Source organism: Rhodnius prolixus, unplaced genomic scaffold (assembly GCF_049639745.1).
Source record: "Rhodnius prolixus isolate KJV_2025 unplaced genomic scaffold, Rpr scaffold_9, whole genome shotgun sequence".
Lineage (NCBI taxonomy): Eukaryota > Metazoa > Arthropoda > Insecta > Hemiptera > Reduviidae > Rhodnius > Rhodnius prolixus.
This window is the reverse complement of record NW_027411604.1, coordinates 13,852,551-13,875,453: the sequence shown is the minus strand read 5'-3', so window position 1 is coordinate 13,875,453 and position 22,903 is coordinate 13,852,551. Positions and strand designations below refer to the sequence as shown.

General features: G+C 33.2%; 1 protein-coding gene across 5 annotated transcripts in view; it reads left to right on the top strand.

Annotated features, from left to right (window-relative positions):
• The first annotated feature begins 11,903 nt into the window (after positions 1-11,903).
• The window catches only part of LOC141454695 (uncharacterized), a 424,389-nt gene continuing 413,389 nt past the window's right edge, over positions 11,904-22,903 (top strand). For all 5 annotated transcript variants that reach the window (XM_074129209.1, XM_074129207.1, XM_074129208.1 and 2 more), the window contains exon 1: positions 11,904-12,526. In XM_074129209.1, the coding sequence (XP_073985310.1) occupies positions 12,302-12,526 (225 nt within the window). In that variant the 5' untranslated portion in view covers positions 11,904-12,301. The remainder of the gene's footprint in view (positions 12,527-22,903) is intronic.

The window sequence follows — 22,903 nt, the reverse complement described above, 5'->3', positions numbered from 1 at the left end:
AGTATGTACATATTTAGTGATTGCAAAATGATAATTTATATTTTACAAACGCGAACATTAATGCCTACAAAATCCTCAGAAACTTAACAATGTGAAACTCGTTAAAACTTGATAATGGGTAAACTCAGAACTCTGCTATTAGTGAGTTTTGAGAAAATTAATTGTTTCTTCTGAATCCATTTTAATTATTATCTTATTTCAATTCTTCAGTAATTATTGATAATATTTATACAATATTTTTACTTTAGGTTTCACGATAATTAGGTTTTTCAGTGATTGCAGTCGTAAAGTTGGAAAACGAAGATCGTATAAAATAGTATTAAAGTAAATGGAATGAATTGCATTTATTTTATAACATGCTCACAATGACGGTAGTTTAATAGTTGGTAATACTTGGCAATTTATCACTGCGATAAGCAGATCAATCCCACCTTTATGTTGAAGTTATATGTCTTAAAAGAGTAACTGGCTATAGTGGTCCCTAGATTATAGTATCTGGACTAGACCAGTCAATCTTTTTAACCCAAACGGCCGCTTGCCATTGTTTTCAAGTCTTGGCGGACCGCAACATCGGCAAATCAAAAAATCTTCTCCGCAATTCCCTCTGAACGAAATATAAGTTTTTAGTTTCTTTGAAATATTATTACCGCTGTTATCAAAAGCAGAGCTAGAATATACATATCAACCCTTATACAACTGTCCTACCGGACAGTTTTAATTAGGTCGTCTTAATTTGGAAACTAAACTTCAAAGACGAAGGGAAAAATGGGAAATACTGACTAGAATGACCAGCAAACTAGTGTATTTTGACTCTTACGACTGATATCGATAGCAGAGCTACAATATACATATTAGGTCGCCTTAATTTGGAAACTAAACTTCAAAAATGAAGGGAAAAATGGGAAATACTAAATAGAATGACCAGCAAACTAGTGTATTTTGACTCTTACGACTGATATCGATAGCAGAGCAACAATATACATATTAGGTCGCCTTAATTTGGAAACTGAACTTCAAAAACGAAGGGGAAAATGGGTAATACTAAATAGAATGACCAGCAAACTAGTGTATTTTGACTCTTACGACTGATATCGATAGCAGGGCAACAATATACATATTAGGTCGCCATAATTTGGAAACTAAACTTCAAAAATGAAGGGAAAAATGGGAAATACTAAATAGAATGACCAGCAAACTAGTGTATTTTGACTCTTACGACTGATATCGATAGCAGAGCTACAATATACATATTAGGTCGCCTTAATTTGGAAACTAAACTTCAAAAACGAAGGGAAAAATGGGAAATACTAATTAGAATGACCAGCAAACTAGTTTATTTTGACTCTTACGACTGATATCGATAGCAGAGCTACAATATACATATTAGGTCGCCTTAATTTGGAAACTGAACTTCAAAAACGAAGGGAAAAATGGGAAATACTAATTAGAATGACCAGCAAACTAGTTTATTTTGACTCTTACCACAGATGTTTACTGTAGATGTAGATTATACATATATAATCGACCTAATTTTGAAATGAAACATTGAAATGTAAGAGATTATAGGAATAATTAGCTAGAATGAGCAGTATGTTATTACAATTTGGCACTATCCACAAATATCACAGCAGAGATAAAGTATTCGTATAAGGTCGTACTTATTTATGAAAAAGTACTATTAAAACGAAGGAAAAATTAAGAAATAATAGGAAATAGACCAGCAAATTAGTATACCTACTTTAGTTCTTACCGCAGATATTTGCTGCAGAGCTGGAATATACACGTTAAGTCGCCCTTGATTTATAGAATTAACTTTAAAAACGATGGTAAAAGAGAGAAATTATGACTTGAATGACAAGCTATTATTAATACATTGGCTCTGTTTAACGATATCAAAGCCGTGATAGAATAAACACGTTAGGTCATCCTAGATTTGTAAAAAAAACTTAAAAGCAAAGAAAAAATTTTAAAAATACAATCTAGAATTTTAAGTAAATTATTGAAGTTTAACTACTTTATTTCTCTTTAATTTTTTATTTTCCCTTTAAAGAACACATTTTAAAAGTAATTGTGGCTATCATAGAGATTTCTGTTGCGTAGCTAATCTAAGATTTCATCGTCATTCCCCACAATTTTTCAGTAACTATATTAACAGACAATTATTGTTAATAGCTTGTTATTTTTTGAACCAATTTTTAATGGGCGAAGTTATTCCTCTAATTTAATTAAATAGTTCAGATATGATTACTATTTACTGCAACAGAGAGATGACACTGGATAGGAGAGAATAAAATAGTGTGTTAGTTGACCATCTATCTATTAGCGAGTGGGCGATTGCAATCAGTACATGATTGGTCTATAAAGAGTCATTAAATCCCAACCTCCTCTTTTATAAATATCAAGTCCTGAATTGCCTTCACTATTTTCTGTAATTATAGATAATTCTATAAACTGCTACTGAATTAAGCTTTAATTATTTTATCGTAATAACTTTCATATAATTAATTATTTATTTTCTATTTATAATAATTTATCTTCGCTAAATCAAGCTGCCTTTTCAATTAAAAAATATTAATTAGCTTATTATTGGGCGTTCGACCAGAAATCTTTTTTTTTTAGAAGAAATAATTTTTAGAGCTGAGTTTTTTAGAATGAGCGAATTTGAAAACAATGTGAGTCCTCGACGCTTCTGTAGACCATACTGTGGGTTTATACCAGGGAAGATCTTTACAAAGCTGTTCTTCCTGTACCACCGTGGGAGAACTGGCAGTCAGGGATAGCTCCTCTCTGATACTAATCTCTCTGTGCTTTTCGGTGGCTCTTTTATTGACCACCATCTCGATCATTTCTAGGTAGAGGAGTTGTAGGATCAAAAAATTACCTCCATCCCGGCAGTGGGATAAGTCCTGATGGCCGCTGAGTGCAAACATGGACCAGTTTTCTTAGCTGTGGTCAATTAGAGCCAATCTTTCCTTATTTATTATGCTAAATATGTTGGTGGGGGAACCTTTCTTTATCCGCTCGTTGGGTTTTTCTTGGCTCAAAATTAAAAACGAAAATCAAGATATTTCTACAACATTTATTTCTTAGTTAAGGAAGGGTGAGGCGGAAAAAGATTATAATAAAACGTTCGAGTTTTTATTTTCATTAAAAACAGGAGAAGAAAATAGACTCGGGGCGAGTGTCCTTTCTCGAAGGGGGAGGTTTTTATTTATTTAAAAGAAAACATTACTTGGTAGTAAATTTACTCTTAGTTCCCTTTCTTAGATTAAACATTGTTATTGGATACTCATAAAGTAAGGCGAGTCTTTCTCACACTCTCCTTAGAGTCTGAGACCGACTGCGACCTCCTCCTTGCTCACACTGCCGTCTGGAGGCTGCCGCTCCAACCCTCTTCTCATCTCACTTCTTGTGAGTGCAAAGTTTTCTCTTCAAGATACTAGTTACCTCCTCGTACACTGTCGCTTTCTTGATCGTGCTCTCCTTCTCTGTTTAAAAATCAATAGACTGAGATCCTCCCTCTTGTTCACTCTCTTCTTCTTCTTCTTCTTCTTCTGTTGCCTCTTCTTCTACCAACCCCGACCGACAGTACATTGGGAATGAGTAGGAGAGGTAAATAGCGAATTGGCCGCCAACAAGAACACTGTTAGGGAGTTCACCCACACGCAGAAATGCTACAGGAAGTTGTAACCAGCGCCTATAAGCTGCAACCTACTCCAATTCTAATGGCAAGAGGACAATTTCCGCTAAGTAGGCTGTGTTGTAGATGTCGGGGTACCGTAAACAATCTATCTTGTCCTTCAACTTGGACTTAACATCTTTTAACATCAATTTATTTTATCTTGTCAAATAAATATTGTAAAACTCATCTAAAAATTGTTCAATTTAATCGCAATAAACACGATATAGCATTAGCATACCTTATCCAAAAAGAAACAAATCGATTTATACCATCAATACAAAAATTGGCTCCTCGACTTTTCAAGTAATTTGATGTATACAGGACCTCAGTGAAGAAGTTTCTCTATCATCAAGAGAGCTCTGATTACCGGCTGTTGTTATGATAATGCTTGAAAAGGTCATAATCCGATGGTGGGTAAGGCAGAACTCCTGCTCATTTAATTTTTGAACGATGATTTGTGAAACATCATCATTTTGGTGACTTATTCAAGTATTACAACTTAGAGCATCTTCTTTTCCTAAAACAATACCATGTTTCCCAAATCTCTCGCCGCTCCATTCACATTCTGAAGCAGTTTAATAGTTCCTGTCACCTTTTACCAATTAAGGACCCGGCAACTCCTAGTTTCCTCTCTTGTTTTCCCCGATTTCCACTATGGTTGCTTAGTGTATGGCCGGTCTTTCTGGTGATATTGAAGCTAAGCTCAAGCGCCTCATGTACTGCTTTATTTTCAGCACTCCCAGAGACTCCCGCATTTCGCACTACTACAATGGGTTGAACTGGCTTTTTCCTGTCTACCGCCGCCAGTATCTTTTGGCTTCATGTCTTTTCCAAGTTATCTAATCACAGAGAGATCATCTTATATTTTCAAACTCTTCAAGTACAAATCCTCGATCCTCGCAATACTAGATCTCGCCCCTGTGATCTCTATCATCCTTTGACAAATCCTCGCTAATTCGCGCTACCACTTTGTGGAACTCCTTACCTAAACCTTCCGCCATGCTCCTACCCTTTCTATCTTTAAATCTTTTCTGTTCAATTATCTCCTTTCTACCCAGCTTCCACCAAAATAATAATTGAATGCATTTACATCCTTAATTTTAATTCTTATTTTTGTAAATACTTCCTTATTATGATTTTGTACATAAATATCTAAAATACAGGCCAAACCAATAGAACCTCCAATAGAACGTGTATTTATTCTAAGGAGACAATAGTACCTGGATAATAAATTTATTTTCATTCATTCAATACCGGCTGTTTTGAGGCGTCAAATTAAATAATATTATTGTGCTATAGCAGTTAGTCAAAATACGTTATGCTACTTCGTCATTCTGGAAGACTGGTCTCCCTTTTGAAAAAAATTTTCTTTATATTTCTAAATGTGTTGAAGGAAGATACTTAGTTCGCTTAAATAGACTTTGCTGACCAATACCTTCAATTATCGGCAGATTTTATTAACTTCGTTTTCAATTAAAGATATAATGCTTTCTGAGATAAAACAATTTTATTTTTAATTCAGAAAAAAATTAATAAACACTTAACAGAAGGAGAAATCATTCGTAATGTTTACTTATGTTTAGATTCATGTGTAATAAGGAGATACTTTTGTTATAATCAGCATTTAGCAAAGTCTGCAAAGTTCAGCAGTTTGTCTTCGCTACTATCTCTCGCCTTTATTATAGAGAATGCAGACAGAACAATTTACCAACCCGTTGCAACATTTCTAAAGAAACTACAAGAGAAAGAAAATGATATTTTTTATTTCTACATTCACAGCTTTGCAGTTGTGCTTTACAAATTATCATGTACAGTTTAAGGGCTATAGAAAATGTTCAAGGTTTGACTGAGTTACTGAAATTCAAAGTTTAGGATAAATGATAGTTTTGCGATTGGTTAAAAAAAAAAAAAATCAATCGAGCTTAAGTCTTAAACTTTTATCTTGTCTATACTAACTTATTTATGTTAGATCTTAGTTTCGCTTGTTACTTTTTTCATTTGTTTTAATGATATTTTGGAAGATTTCTCCAAAGGGTTTACTGTGTAATGTTACCGAATTAGATGTCTTTTATCTTTGTTAATGATATTTAAAAAATAAATACCAAAACTGTTTCTTTGAGCTGATTTTAGCGCCCTCTGAAATTTGGTACCTGAGCCAGCTGCCTCTTTCGCCCCTTTATGCACGTCTCTCAGAGGTGGTAAGATTTTATATTACGTTAAAAAAAAGAAGAAGAAGAAAAACTCTTTTATAATAAAATATTTCAACTAGAAAGTGAGGAGAAGATTTCCAGCATTTTCATGAGGGTTGCGGAGCAGATCATTTCAGCTGGATAAAAATACTGAGGCCATTTAGTTTGTCACCAAACTTGGATTATAGCTCTCAGAGGGTGGTTATAGCTTAAAGAGGGTTCTACAGATATCCACTTCTTCTTTTTGTTCCTTTTTTTTATATCTCACAGCCTGACCATACTTTTCCCCTTTAGCACAATCATTTTTTACTAATATTAAATAAAAAATTGGAAATATTTTTCATTAAAATCTTTTATGTCTAATTCTAGACATTCAATTCTTCCTTCCTCCCATTGTTTATTGCAAAAATAAATATTACTGAATTTATAGATTTTAGACAGTTGCATATCCAGTCGCCACCATTTCAACAGCCCATCAAAATGGTCTTTGAAAGTTATTGCAGTTTGTAAATATGTTAATTTATTCAGCACTTTGTTCCAACTATTAATGGCATGGTAATGTCGCTAGCTTTTGGGTACATAGCTTATTTAGTAATCCCATGTATAATAAATATTATATAGTTGAAAATAAGACAATTTGTTTACTTAATTGCAAAGTAATAATTGCTTGTAATAACTGCATATTTACCGAATTCTCCATCTTAAAATTTATACAATATGTGACGAGTGGTTTAAAATGATCTGAAATCAAACATCCCATTCATCCAAAAAACCTGACTACATTTCCTTTTGAAGAACAATTGAATAAGTGGTTAAAAAAATTAATTATGCACAGCTTAATATTGCGCTTAAACTTAAAGGAGAAAATTATGATTAGAACTTTCAAAAAAAGTGAACGTAGAAATGTAAAAATAAGTCATAATGAAAGTTCCGAAATACATGCATGTAATTAACCAGATATGAAACCATGGGAGACCAGATGGAAAATAAAATAAAACGGCAGATGAACTCCAACTTTAGTTATTACTTCTACAAATATGGTTTTATATTTCCTTTGATAAACCTATTATATATTCTCTCTCTCTTTACGCATCATGGGATCTCTTACATAATTTAATAACGTTCTTTGCCACTTGTTTTTATAAAACTGAAATAAATCAAATTCCAGGTTGAATACATAATATTGGAACAGAATGTTAAATTGATTAACAGATGAAATACGAGGGTCGTTTGAAAAGTCCGTGCAAAAATAAAAACTACTTAATTTTTTGGGGTAAACCTTTTTTATTTTTCAACATAGTCTCCTTTTAGGCTTATACACTTCGTCCAACGCTGCTCTAGTTTGTTGATCCCTTCCGAATAATAGGATTTGTCCAAGTTTGAAAAATAGCCATTCGTTTCTGCAATCACCTCCTCGTTTGAATAAAATCTTTTTCCCGCCAGCCATTTCTTCATATTGGGGAACAAATAGTAGTCCGAGGGAGCCAAGTCTGGAGAATAGGGGGGATGTGAAACGAGTTGGAACCCTATTTCCATTAATTTTGCGACCACAACTGCTGAGGTGTGAGCTGGTGCGTTGTCGTGAAGGAAAAGGACTTTTTTTGTGGGCCAATCGTGGGCGTTTTTCTTGTAGCTCGGTTTTCAAACGCTCCAATAACGATGAATAATATGCACCTGTAATAGTTTTACCCTTTTCCAGATAGTCGATGAGGATTATTCCTTGCGAATCCCAAAAGACAGTCGCCATAATCTTTCCGGCCGAAGGAACGGTCTTCGCCTCTTTTGGCGCAGATTCCCCCTAGGTAACCCATTGTTTAGATTGTTCTTTGGTCTCAGGAGTGTAGTGATGTATCCATGTTTCATCCACAGTGACGAAACGACGCTTAAAGTCCTGCGGATTCTTCTGGAACAGCTGCAAACCGTCCTTGCAACACTTCACACGATTTCGTTTTTGGTCAAGCGTGAGCAATCGCGGCACCCATCTTGCGGATAGCTTTGTCATGTCCAAATGTTGATGCAAAATATTATGTACCCGTTCATACGAGATGCCCACAGCACTAGCAATCTCACGCACCTTCACTCTTCTGTCATCCATCACCATATCATGGATTTTATCAATGATTTCTGGAGTAGTAACCTCAGCAGGGCGTCCAGAACGTTCAGCGTCACTTGTGCCCGCCCATATGGCCACTCCGAAAATTTTGAAACCACTTATAAACTGTTCTAATCGAAGATGCAGAGTCACCATAATGTTTATCAAGCTTCTCTTTAGTCTCCTGAGGCGTTTTGCCTTCCATAAAGTAGTGTTTAATCAACACACGAAATTCTTTTTCGTCCATTTTTTGAAAATCACTCGACTTCCTCGATTCAAACGAATGCCAAACACAAAGAAATAGACCGATCTGGCTGAAACTTGGTGTGTGTTCTTCCAAGAGATGCTACTAACTAAACATAACCTCGATACGCGCCAGTGGTGCTATCTCTCTGACTTTGCACGGACTTTTCAAACGACCCTCGTAAAAAATGCTCACTAAATATTTATAACACAACAATAAAATTAAACAAATAATCATCCACAAAAAGAAGATTTTGTTAACTTAAATGTAAAATAAGAAAGTATTGATTTGAAGGAAAAAAAGGTGATGCTATGAAAGATACAATACAATAAGTTTATTGCTTTCAAGTTTTCACCATAGCAAGGGGGTGAGCATACAAAGCTGATAACGTAATATTAAATTGTTAATTTGACATCAGTGCTGGGTTCTTTTAAATCCTGTAAAAACAGTAAAAATTACATTTAAAAAAATACATATGGGTATATACTATATTTAGACAATATAATGGAAATCTTCAGCATCTTAACAAACAGATAATGACAATAATTATAATGATATTTTGAAGAAATGAATGTTATGTCAGAGAATAATTCAAACACAAAAGTACAAAAGAGACAACAATAGTACATGTTTACGCCCTACAATAATACCTATTGAACTTACTCTTAATCCCTCGATAGTAAATTTACAAATATTATTATTATAACCTTTATTTAAATAAATACAATTATACAAAAGTGACAAGTGCAAAAGGTATACAGCATGGCCAATGCCGTCTGCTGGAGTAGCTGCTTATAGAAAATAAATGAAAAATACATTCAGATAAATGAATTTCTAAGATATTTTAAGAACGTTATATTAATACACTAATGAGAACGAAAAGAGAGGGGGGGAAAATAGATAATACACAATTATAAAATGAGAAAATAGAAGATACTTGGAGAGTAAAAATAAAAAATGGGTTGTACCAAAAGATTTTCAATTCTTCGCTGACAAAGAAAATAAATTAAATATATATACTAAAGAAAATTAAAAATTGAGGTGCTTTAATCTATAGTTCCAGGCTAGTTTTGCTAAGGTAATGACGGATCTACAATCGGGAGAAAAAGAAGATTAACTATGTGATAACCTGCAGCACTAGATTTCCCTAAACACTGAGGTCGAAGCTCCGTTAATACCGGACAATCAATCAAGAAGTGAAAAAGGTCTTCTTGGACACTTTGGGAGCAAAGAGGACACAGCTTCTGAGAGTCCGCCTTTTTCAATCCAAGGAACACAACTCAAGGGTAATAATTCCCCTCTAAGTTTAAAAAGCCAACGCAAATCACTCAATAACAACTTGTTTTTTTGCTTTTTCACCGAAGAACAGTCCAAATTGAGAACTAACTTCCACCAGTGTTCTGTACAAAAGAAAGCGTTCTGTACCTCTGGCCCGCCTAAGAGACTTCTCTCGAAAACTGTCCTTAATTTTTATGAGAATTTATCGAGAAGGTTAAAATTCTGAAAACCCCAGATCTGATCTCCGTAGCAAACTATGGTTCTCGAGACCTAATTAAATAGTTGATATTTCATACTAAGTTGGTTTTACTTCTTATTTTGTACATTAGATCGACTCTACATTTACAACCTAGCATTGCCCTTATTATTAACAACCAAAGACAGGAAAAGCAGACTTCTTATGATATCGGCTTCAATTTCCACCTTTTCCAATGGTTTTTACTTCTTATTTTGTAAATTAGATCGACTCTACATGTACAACCTAGCATTGCCCTTATTATTAACAACCAAAGACAGGAAAATCAGACTTCTTATGAAATCGGCTTCAATTTCCACTTTTTTCAATGGTTTTTACTTCTTATTTTGTAAATTAGATCGACTCTACATGTACAATCTAGCATTGCCCTTATTATTAACAACCGAAGACAGAAAAAGCAGACTTCTTATGATATCGGCTTCAATTTCCACTTTTTCCAATGGTTTTTACTTCTTATTTTGTACATTAGATCGACTCTACATGTACAACCTAGCATTGCCCTTATTATTAACAACCAAAGACAGGAAAAGCAGACTTCTTATGAAATCGGCTTCAATTTCCACTTTTTTCAATGGTTTTTACTTCTTATTTTGTAAATTAGATCGACTCTACATGTACAATCTAGCATTGCCCTTATTATTAACAACCGAAGACAGAAAAAGCAGACTTCTTATGATATCGGCTTCAATTTCCACTTTTTCCAATGGTTTTTACTTCTTATTTTGTACATTAGATCGACTCTACATTTACAACCTAGCATTGCCCTTATTATTAACAACCAAAGACAGGAAAAGCAGACTTCTTATGATATCGGCTTCAATTTCCACCTTTTCCAATGGTTTTTACTTCTTATTTTGTAAATTAGATCGACTCTACATGTACAACCTAGCATTGCACTTAATATTAACAACCAAAGATAGAAAAAACAGACTTCTAATGATATCGGCTTCAATTTCCATTTTTTTCAATGGTTTTTACTTCTTATTTTACAAATTAGATAGACTCTACATGTACAACCTAGCATTGACCTTATTATTAACAACCAAAGGCAGGAAAAGCAGACTTCTTATGATTTCGGCTTCAATTTCCACTTTTTCCAATGGTTTTTATTTCTTATTTTACAAATTAGATCGACTCTACATGTTCAGCCAAGCGTTGGCCTAAGTATTAACCATCAAATACGTTAGCAACAGTCTTGGAAACTTAAGCTCTATTTCAGTCGGAGACAATTGTCTCAATTGTATCAATGTTATTTGATAACTACAAATTATAGCCAAAAAATTATAGGTTGGTATGTAGAGCATATCTGGTTCCAAAATAAGAAGTAATATTCATTGGAAAAAGTAGAAATTGTATGTCATTTAACAAAAAAACTACTTTTCTGTAACTGATACTCAATATTAAGGCCAGTTTTTGGTTGTACTTGTAGAGTCGATCTAATGTAGAAAATAATAAGTAAAATGAATGGGTAAATTTAGAAATGACTCTTCAAATGTTATTACGTGGATGAAGGCAATAAATTTACGAAAACGTGTGGAATTATTTTCGGTTTCTAGAAAAAGTTTTTGACCGTTCCTTAATATTCTTTAAGGTAATCGTTTTTTATAGGTAAGAAAAAATACAATAAATATTTTGTACGTTTTGTCAACTAGGGAATAAAAAATAGGGATCAGAAGTGCTTCGAATTCCTTATATTGATTTACATATAATAGGCATATGGTAGTATCTACTGTTATTTGTTCAGTGCTTTATGAAAAGAAATAAATAATCAACTCTGTCTTTAAAGTTAAGTGTAGTTGTGGATGGGTTAATAAATAATCTGGTTGTAATATAATAAAAGTACGCAATTTGTATTTCCCTATATCTTATCCAAACACTTATAAGATATTTTATTATATATTAGATAAATAGAGGGTAAACGATGTATTTACATTTTATTTTTTCTAGCTAGAGAAGAGTAGCAATACCTTTTTACAAGTAAAAGCAACGTATTGACGTCGGTTGGTAGCACTGTGATCCTGTGTAAAAGGGGGATTGAAAATTTTTGAGTGGGGGAAAGTGTATGGCTCAGTTAGCTTCAGTTTAGTGCCGTAGTGAGGTCTGGTGGCAGGGTGTCTAGCACGAGAGACGAGTGTTTTTTTTAATTTTTTTTTTATTTTTGTTAGTGCGTTAGTGGATTGGTGTGTGCGGTGATGCTTTTTGTGTGTTTTATGTGCATTTTTCTGTTTTCAAGGTGAAAAAAAATTGGTTCTTCCCAGTTTGTTATTGTTATAAAATAAAGATAAAAAAAATTCGTTGATGGGCATCTTTTTAGTGGTTGTTTTAGGGCGCAACGAGCGCCAGCTATGGCTTAATATTTTATTAAATATCTTCAGAAGACGAAGCAGGTAGAAATAATTAAAGTTATTAATTACATCGATAGAGTCGTTTGTTTTATTTATAACGTATTAATTGTTATTCAACGTAAGTGCGTGTCAATCTTTTTTCTTTTAAATTTGAGTGCTGTGTTTAAAAACCGTTTCCTTTTCTGTGTTTTTTAACCTAAATTTTAATAATAACGATGTCTACTGTGGACGAAAGGCGGGCCACGCATCGTTCTCGTCGACGAGCGTCTAGGATACTCGCTGAAAAACGCCGTAAAGGTGTACCAGTTAGTTGTGATGATGAATCGCCAACTAGGGAACGTGCGAAACCGCCAAGGCGTAAAAAAAAGGAACCTTTATATGAAGAAGATGTTGTAGATGGATTCGCTATATTATCATTTAAAAATTACGAAGATATTGAGGTTAGTCTTTTTTCTTTTTTTTAATTATACTATAAATAGATCTTTTTCTACCCAATAAATGTTTCAATAATTTAGACTGAACAACAAAGTAGATAGATCTCCTGCATACTTGTTGATGTTGTTGCATTTACTATTATTGATTTCACAAGTCCTTTATAATACGCTATACTGTACTTGTAGAAACAATTTTTAATACCTCAGTTTTCATTATTTTATGTTTGATGATTAAAAAACTAATCGGTTAACAGAATTTATTGAGACATTTTTTTTACATAGTTCTCATAATTTAAAGATTTATTTCGCAACATTTTCTTATTTGCCAAATATATTCAACAAATTGGCATTACTTCAAATGGTATAAATTAATAATTTGTTGAATTTCCTAATCATAAAATTACTCTTTTAAGTATTTTTCTAATAACCTTTTCTGTACATACATATCTTGTAACAGTTAATTAACCTCTTCTGTAGTTTAATTATTTGAAGTGCCTACGATAAAAATCACTTTAAAAATATATTTTTTCATTAACATACAAAAAAAAAAAGCTGATAGCTTTTATAACGTAAATAATTTATGCATTTAATACTGTTATTTAACGTTACTGTTCATTTAATTTGCATTGAAGTTAGGTTATTTAAAGTGAGTGGCAACCATATACAGTGCCGTCAGTAAATCTTTCTACCATTATAAATCAAAATGCTAAAAACATTGAAAATTATAGTCCGACTATTCATTTTGTATAAGCGGTTTTCTTAGCCACATTCCTCCAAATAGCATTTATTTACTGATGCTTCTTTTTTTTTAAGTAATTTTATTTTCATCGCTTTTTTATTTATGAATAATCCTATTTTAAAAATTCTTCTCTTCGCTTTGCTGTTAAAGGGTGAATTAAATTTTTTACTGAAATGTTTGTAATTTAAAATTTAATAAATTCACGGAAGCTATATTAAATATTGCCCGAGTATCCCGAAAAATTACAGTTAAATTAGACTTGTTTGCAATTTCACTGATTTGTTTTCGCCTTTTCTGTGATTTATTCAAGAGAGAGGCTCTATTGATATTCTGTGAAACTGATTTCTGAATAAATCTATAACTTTTATTTAAACTATTCGGTGAATTGAAAACAGAAATTAGCACCAAATGTAATTGCAATCAGAGGATGTAATTTGTGACTTGAATACTGACAGCTTTCAAATAATTTTCTAAGGTAACATTTTTTTATCAGAACAGCTAATTGGTACTACTCATCTTAAATATTTCTTTACATATTTTGTATTTGAATGCTAAATGTTGTAAAAAGGAGTATTGTTTGCCTTACTGCTTTATAATTCATTCTTTTGTAAAATCTTTGTCGTTCTTTAAATCCTTTTAACGGTAACTTCTATTTTGTAATGAAAATTTGTAACAGTATTTATTTTCGTATATTCTTTAAAGATATTACTTTTAAACATAACAAAGGTGCTTTTCAAGATGTGAGGTACTAAAATAATGTTACTCAAGTATTGGTTCAAAAAAATCAAATAATAATGTATGTTAAATAAATAATTCGGTAACGTTCGAATTGCACCAGTCAATAGTCAACAAGACAAATTTTCTCCTAATAAGAAAACAATAACCTTCTAAATCGTTTATATAACCAATAATTAAACTCTGTGACCAGTATTTTGTTGTAATAAAGAGCATTCTTTGCATAATATTATATAATCTGGCCCAGCTATTATAGTATTAAAGGGTTATATATATAAGTTCTATCATCTCCTAAATTGACTTTTTATAATATGATGTTTCCCAATATCGGGCAGGTTAATAAAAAAATGATATTTTTTTGTTTAAATCTCACTTTGAAAAATCTCTAGTTATAGAAATATTAGGTTACAGCGATTTTTCTTTTAATTGTTTCAGTTTAATTTTACTATATTCATAAAGTGTACTTTTATCTTCCATAATCTCAGCTTATATTGATTTTTAGCTTATTTTTACGTTTTGATGGTATTAAACTTGTACCAGTACAAACCAAAATTTTTTCAAAGGTTAACATTATTGGTTACTTCAGAATAACGCTTCTTATTGGAAAAATTATACGTGTAGTGCAGTTTTGCACTTTATGAAACCTTTACTGCTTTTGTCAATGCAGGCGCATGCATTGCATTTGTTTACTCCAGTATGTATTTGTATTGTATTTGAGAAGTCAGATTAGCCTCAGCCTTCCAAGTAATATGAACTTATTTGCTATTTCCTGTCTGGTTTTTGCACCCGTGTGATCGTGCTTTTCCTTTTTGGCTGCCATACTGCTGTATTTTTCTTTGCCGTAAATGGCTTAGGTTTTTGTTTTTTTTGAGTGTACCTAAGGAACTCAGTCGGGCAAGAGTGGCTCCTGCGTCCTTATGCTTTGCCCTGAATGCCCAGGCAACTGACAATATGGATTCCAGTAGTCATTATTATTCTCTGGCATAACTTTCATTTCTTCAAAATATCATTATAATTATTGTCCATTTATCTATATGTTAAGATTCTGAAGATTTCCATTATATTGTCTAAATATAGTATATACCCATATGTATTTTTTTAAATGTAATTTTTACTGTTTTTACAGGATTTAAAAGAACCCAGCACTGATGTCAAATTAACAATTTAATATTACGTTATCAGCTTTGTATGCTCACCCCCTTGCTATGGTGAAAACTTGAAAGCAATAAACTTATTGTATTGTATTGTATCTTTCATAGCATCACCTTTTTTTCCTTCAAATCAATACTTTCTTATTTTACATTTAAGTTAACAAAATCTTCTTTTTGTGGATGATTATTTGTTTAATTTTATTGTTGTGTTATAAATATTTAGTGAGCATTTTTTACGAGGGTCGTTTGAAAAGTCCGTGCAAAGTCAGAGAGATAGCACCCCTGGCGCGTATCGAGGTTATGTTTAGTTAGTAGCATCTCTTGGAGGAACACACACCAAGTTTCAGCCAGGTCGGTCTATTTCTTTGTGTTTGGCATTCGTTTGAATCGAGGAAGTCAAGTGATTTTCAAAAAATGGACGAAAAAGAATTTCGTGTGTTGATTAAACACTACTTTATGAAAGGCAAAACGCCTCAGGAGACTAAAGAGAAGCTTGATAAACATTATGGTGACTCTGCACCTTTGATTAGAACAGTTTATAAGTGGTTTCAAAATTTTCGGAGTGGCCATATGGGCGGGCACAAGTGACGCTGATCGTTCTGGACGCCCTGTTGAGGTTACTACTCCAGAAATCATTGATAAAATCCATGATATGGTGATGGATGAAAGAAGAGTGAAGGTGCGTGAGATTGCTAGTGCTGTGGGCATCTCGAATGAACGGGTACATAATATTTTGCATCAACATTTGGACATGACAAAGCTTTCCGCAAGATGGGTGCCGCGATTGCTCACGCTTGACCAAAAACGAAATCGTGTAAGGACGGTTTGCAGCTGTTCCAGAAGAATCCGCAGGACTTTAAGCGTCGTTTCGTCACTGTGGATGAAACATGGATACATCACTACACTCCTGAGACCAAAGAACAATCTAAACAATGGGTTATCAAGGGGGAATCTGCGCCAAAAAAGGCGAAGACCGTTCCTTCGGCCGGAAAGATTATGGCGACTGTCTTTTGGGATTCGCAAGGAATAATCCTCATCGACTATCTGGAAAAGGGTAAAACTATTACAGGTGCATATTATTCATCGTTATTGGAGCGTTTGAAAACCGAGCTGCAAGAAAAACGCCCACGATTGGCCCACAAAAAAGTCCTTTTCCATCACGACAACGCACCAGCTCACACCTCAGCAGTTCTGGTCGCAAAATTAATGGAAATAGGGTTCCAACTCGTTTCACATCCCCCCCTATTCTCCAGACTTGGCTCCCTCGGACTACTATTTGTTCCCCAATATGAAGAAATGGCTGGCGGGAAAAAGATTTTATTCAAACGAGGAGGTGATTGCAGAAACGAATGGCTATTTTTCAGACTTGGACAAATCCTATTATTCGGAAGGGATCAACAAACTAGAGCAGCGTTGGACGAAGTGTATAAGCCTAAAAGGAGACAATGTTGAAAAATAAAAAAGGTTTACCCCAAATAATTAAGTAGTTTTTATTTTTGCTCGGACTTTTTAAACGACCCTCGTACATACTTGAGACTTGATGTCTGAAAAAAAATTACAACTTAAGAATTGATTATTATCCAACTCGTATCTCGGCAGCACAAATGCATTGCTCTAGCTATGTATTTCTAAAATAACTAGTACCTGTTTAACCCCCAAATAACCTCCTTTTGAGCACCTTTGCCTCTTTTTTCTGTCTTTATCAAATTTATTGCTTTAAAATTGTCTACATTATTATTTAAACATATTTTTTGAAACAATTTCTCTGATAAAGAGATTATTTTATAATTGTTAACATTCAGAGAACTCAGTTATGCCCAAAAAATGCATATACTTCTCAATCTTAATCCCTTCCATCAAGAAAACCAATATCCCGGTTGCATACTTGACTTAAATGGTTATTTATTTGAATTTTATAAATGTTTTTTAAAGACTTTATGTGGAGAATTTTTTTTTTTGGTAGTCAGACATTAGTATGATTCATAATATTAATTAATGATATAGTAATAGTTGCAGTTAATGATGCTGTGGGCTAATTATCTAGCTATAGAGTATAGAAACAGAAGGATATAATAATTTGTTATTAAGTTTCTACCTAAGAAACAGGTGTTGCGGTACAGATGTTCCCCTCTGTGGACCGGTTTTCTGTTTGATATTGTGTGCCTTAGACATATAAATATAAATGTGCTTGTTTTTTTACAAAATTTTATATCATTATTTTATTTAAGGCTGTTATAAACCATTTATTTTTATGTCTTTGTTTTTTTTAAATAAAAACCTGTAACGCGCATTGTTTACAGCTGAAACTTAGTTTCATGGATCTTTATTCTAATTTTAGTTGATAAATCTTGTTTATTGTTTTTATTTATAAATATATAATATATTTACGATCGTGTAACCAAATAAAGTTTTGGCGTGTTGTTAGACGGTTTCAGAACAGGCCGCGAAATCTCCAGTAAATCTGACGACTTGGTAGGTTGTTTGGAACTATAGTGGAGGGCGAGATTTTAAATTTCTAGATTTGGGTCTAGAAGGTAGACGCTTTAAAAGAGTGGATCATTTTAAATACCTAGGGTTAATAGTAGTGCAGGATGGTTCCTCCCAGCAGGAAGTAGAGAGGAGAATCAGGGAGGGGAAAAAAGTAATAGGCCTATTGAACCCAGTGCTATGGAGCGGAAATTTGCTACCCAGAACCAAGAGGCAAATCTTTACATCAATACTCCAAAGTATCCTATTGTATGCCGCAGAAACGTGGGTCTTGAACAGAAGACAGCGCGATAGGCTCCTAGCAGTGGAAATGGATTTTTTGAGGAGATCTGCATGATGTTCGAGGCGCGACAAAGTGAGGAATGTTAATATCAGAGAAAGGATGGGAGTGGAGAGAAACGTCCTGGAGATTAGAGAGGCTAAGCCACTCACTTGGTATGGACATGTGAGGAGGATGGGACCAGAGAGAGATTGCCTAAGGTGGTGATGGACAGAGAGGTGGATGGCCTAAGGAGGAAGAGAGGAAGACCCAAAAGTGGGTGGAGGGACCGGGTGAAGGAGATGATGGCGGTATATGGTCTGACAGAGGCCGAGGTTCATGGTGGTTGGAAGAAGGCATTTGGCTGAAGGGAACCACGAGTTGTGGAGAACCCTAAAAAAAAAGATTTGAGTCAGACAGCACATGGATTGTAGACCTTTTTTTGTAGTTAATTTTTGCTAGTTTTAGATCCTTCATTATGTGTTGTAGAGTTAATAGCAAATATCCGCACTTTCAGGCAGAATATTGAGTTGAAAATTTGATCGTTTGGTTGAAACCGATAGTTCTAGTCCAGTAAGTTCTCGTCAGCTTATAATCTAATGGTAATTCAGATCGTCTATCTAGTGGTCATCAAGTTACAGTAGTTTACTAAGCTAATTCAGTTGTAGTCCAGTTTAGCGTGTGGTTCCACGTTAGTCTCCTGTCAATAAACTTGCTAAGATAGAGAACCAAATCTGCAAAGATATTGGAGTGGTATTAATTCAAGTTTTTGTCGTAAGAAAGAGTGCTTCTCCTCTGTAGTGTAAAATTTGCTTGCTGCTTTTTCTTCTTGGTGGTTTTCAAGTTATTTCCCTATTTTCGGTCTCATTTCATCCATTTAAGTGGGTCTTTATGCGCGTACTGCAGGTCTGAGTTGGATTTTAAAAATGAAAGAGGCGGTATTGTTTGTGCCTGTACAAAGAATTATAAATATTTCGTTGAATTGAATTGAATCTTATTTAAATTTACACTTTACAACATGCAAAAGAAAGTAGTGTCAAAATTGTAATTTGAGGACTTTTCAGGGAAACCACCGTGAGTATCCACCCTAATTTTCCTCATCAGGATAAAGTCGTCTCTCCTATAGAATATCCAATAAAATTAAAAAAAGCACTTCTAGAATTTCAAATTTGAAAACCAAAATTAGCTTTTTAATTAATAATCAATCACTTTTTATTTCTGTAACAATGTTCCGGAAGTATTTTCTTGGGTTTTGTGGGGGGAGGTAGATGTAATTTTGAGAATCTCCTATTTTGACGTTGTTACAGTTAGTTGATGCATTAGGATTTTTGTTTTATCAATGTGCTTGCTTCTGCTTGTAATTTATTGTTGTTCGGACGATACCCTTTGTAACTGAGCCCCTACTATGAAATGGAATTGTAATAATTGGTGTTATTAAAAGTTATTTGTTAAGTGTCAAAAGTTATTTATTAAAATTCGATTATTAATATCAATATTTTTTAACAATTTTTAATTTACTTTACAAATGAAATAAGTATAATTCCATGTTTTCTTGCTCGAATTCGCGTGCCCCTCTCTCCATATAAAGTACAACTCTAAATTTACAATTCTAAAATGTTGCACATTGCACTAAACGTACAAAAACCTTTAAATAATTATTAAATTTTATTAATTTTTAATATTATGATATTAACGAGAAATATAAACATTAAAAGAGTTTTAAGCATATACTCAGACTATAGTCTAATTTAGGCTTTAGCATTTTATTTTACATTTTTGAGGTTTTTATGCAATTTTATGCCCCTCTAATCAAAATTTTACTTCCTTTTTAGCCTGTGTGATAATACTAAGACTATATAGGAGCTAGAATTACTTTATTGGTACTCCTGTAAATACTATGTAGTTTCTTTGTAAATAAAATTTAAAAAAATAACTTTTAAATTCACATTTAAAATTCATTTTACAAAATACATTTTACAAAATTCATTAAACATTTTGATTTACATTCTCGCCATTTAAACCTCCCGCACTCTATCAGCAAATGTAAAACGAGATTGGAAATATAATAAGTGAAGTAGAAATCTTTACACTAGACTGTTTAATCTCCTCTGATGATGGCTAGAAGTCCGAAATCGATCAGGATTTAAAAAAAATCAAAGATATTACCCAGCATTATGGACCAAACCGTATTTTCAAAAAATAAAAAAGAAAATTAATTTGTTCACATGAGATTTTTTTAAAAGTTGGAAGAACTAATTATAAGGGCACTCACCAACTTATGGTACAATTAATCGTTATTAGCTTTTGGTGAATTGCTCATAGTGAGGCGATTATTGATTATCTTTCACTAAACTATAAACTCAACAAATTATTCGCTATTATTTAAATCGCTGTAATTTAAATCAGGACTCTTTTTTTAAAAAAATAATGAATCCTGTATTATTTAAAAAAGTTACAGGTATTTTCCCTTGGTTTACTACAGTGTTGTAAGCTTGGTTACATACTGATGTAGTAATATTCCATTCTACAAGTATTGATTGCGGGCTGCATCTGTTGTAATTTAATTTCCCTCCTTCCCTCTCTCCCTCTCCTAATCGCCTCTTACCCTATCGCCCATCCTACAAAACTCTTATTATAGGATGTACCCCTGCAGTTCTCCATTGTGGGCCACATAACCAATTCTATACGTTAATATCTATGATCTATGTTTTACATTATCTTTTTTATTTATCTGTTTGTTAAATAAATAGATACATAAATTCTACACTAAATGCTTTTACAGCTGAAAAAGGATAAATTTATAAGTTTTGGGGTTGCTAATTTCAGTCAATTATTTATTTATTTGTTGCCAAGCTTTCGATCTTAGGGACTAGGTCATCTTCAGGAACACATTTTACGGTAACAGATTATAATTTACATTCATTTGATATAAAAAAAATAGTACCCAAAAATGATCTTACCTTAATGCTAATTAACAATTATACACCATCTTTGGGAAATGCAGGATCCTCATGTAATCCGTAAAAGTCTAAATACAATGTTGTCAACCTATGAAGCCAATTTACACAATACTGATGTAGCCAGACTATACTCCTCAAATTATAGTATTTATTATAGAAATATCCCTTTAAATATCTCGGATGTTCAAAAATATCTTCTACTCTCTCTGCCATTTCCTGTAACTAGCATATTATTCCAACTTAGAACTTGCAGTAATTTCACCATTAAAATCATCCACAAAGCAATAGCCTACTTACTAAATCCTAACCAGCTCTGTACTCTTTGCAATCGCCATGAAAATGAAGATTTATTTCATTTAATTATTTCCTGTCCGCTTTATGAATGCATGAGAATAAAGTATCTTCCTCAACTATCTACCTCAACCACAATTAGTAGAAAGGAACTACTATTATTTTCAGCATTTCCAGAGACTCTCGCATTTCGCACTGCTACGATGAGTTGAAGTGGCTTTTCCCTGTCTATCGCCGCCAATATTTTTTGGCTTCTTTCCTTTTTCAAGTCATCCAGTCTCAAAGAGACCATCCTATATTTACCAACTCCTTAAGTTTAAATCCTCCATCCATTCCCGTAATACCAGATCTCGCTCATCTGATCTCTATATTCCCTCTCACCGTACCTCATCCTTTGACAAGTCCTTCCTAATACGTGCTCCTCTCTGGAACTCCTTGCCTTCATCTGTCCGCCATGCTCCTACCCTATCTATCTTTAAATCCCGTCTATTCAGTTATCTACTTTCTATTCAGCTTCCTCCGAAATTCTAATTGTTTTAATTTATTTCCTTAATTTCTACTGTTATTTTTATTTTCACTTTATTCTAAATACTTATTTATTTATTTTCTTTTAAACAGGCCAAACTATTAAGGCCTCTATTTGTACCTGTATTTATTCTTAGGGGACAATTGTCCCAGAATAATAAATTTCTATTTCTATTTCATTTTCTTTATTTAAGTTATGTTTAATTTTTATCTTGTATTATTTGTTTATAAAAGGATTTGTCTATGCAACTCCTTCTGTACACCTTTTTGGTAAAAACAGAATAAAAAATAAAAATAAATAACAATTATAATATTTTGGGCAATGTATCGACTATCCTTACTGTTTAGGTAGGTGTACTAAGTGTGATCGATTTTTCAAATGTTCTTTTTTGTGTGTGTGATCGAATGTGGCTAAAGCGGTAGTGTCCATGCAACCATTTCACCACCATCCTTAGTCGATCTCCTAGGACGACCAGCTTGCCAACATGTAGAGAACTAAATGGCTTCCATCAATGGATGGTCATCATTCTTTCCACTTATGTCTTTGGGTGCCCATATTTTGGTACCATTTCTTGTATCTCTTATTGTATAGTGTGAATTCAGTTGCAACCACAACCGACTGCAGTTTTAGGGTTCATATTATAGACAATCATTTGGTTTTTAGATCAAAGCTCGCTCGCCAGAATCTAAAAATATTTCTTTCTTTTAAGAGAATTTAATTCTTCTTATAGGTTTTAACATCCAAAAAAATTCAGGGGTACACATTTTGGGTGCTTATCTCGCTGAATTAAAAACTCACCTTGAGAAGAATTGAATCAAATTGAGTTGTTCGAATACTTTATTCATTTTCTATCCGTTTAAGGTAATTATTCATTACAGCCATAAGATAATTATCATGTGATTAATGCATTGATTGACACTAATCTTCTGCTAAATGTATTATATATTACAGTATCCTTAATGTATTAATGATTATGCGCATTACCCATTGATGGCGAGGTAATATTGATTTGGCACATATTATCGTAATAACGTATGTATTTCTGGAAATCATATCTAATTATGAATCATTCTAAATATCTTCGCTAATAAATTGGAAAAGGATTTATTTTATTTTCAATAAATTTTCTTTTTTTAATAAAGGAGAATTTATAAATAAATAAAGTTTTACTGAAAAAATGATTTAAGGTTAGGTTAGTTATAATGCAAAGATACTTTGAACTTTTAACATTATCT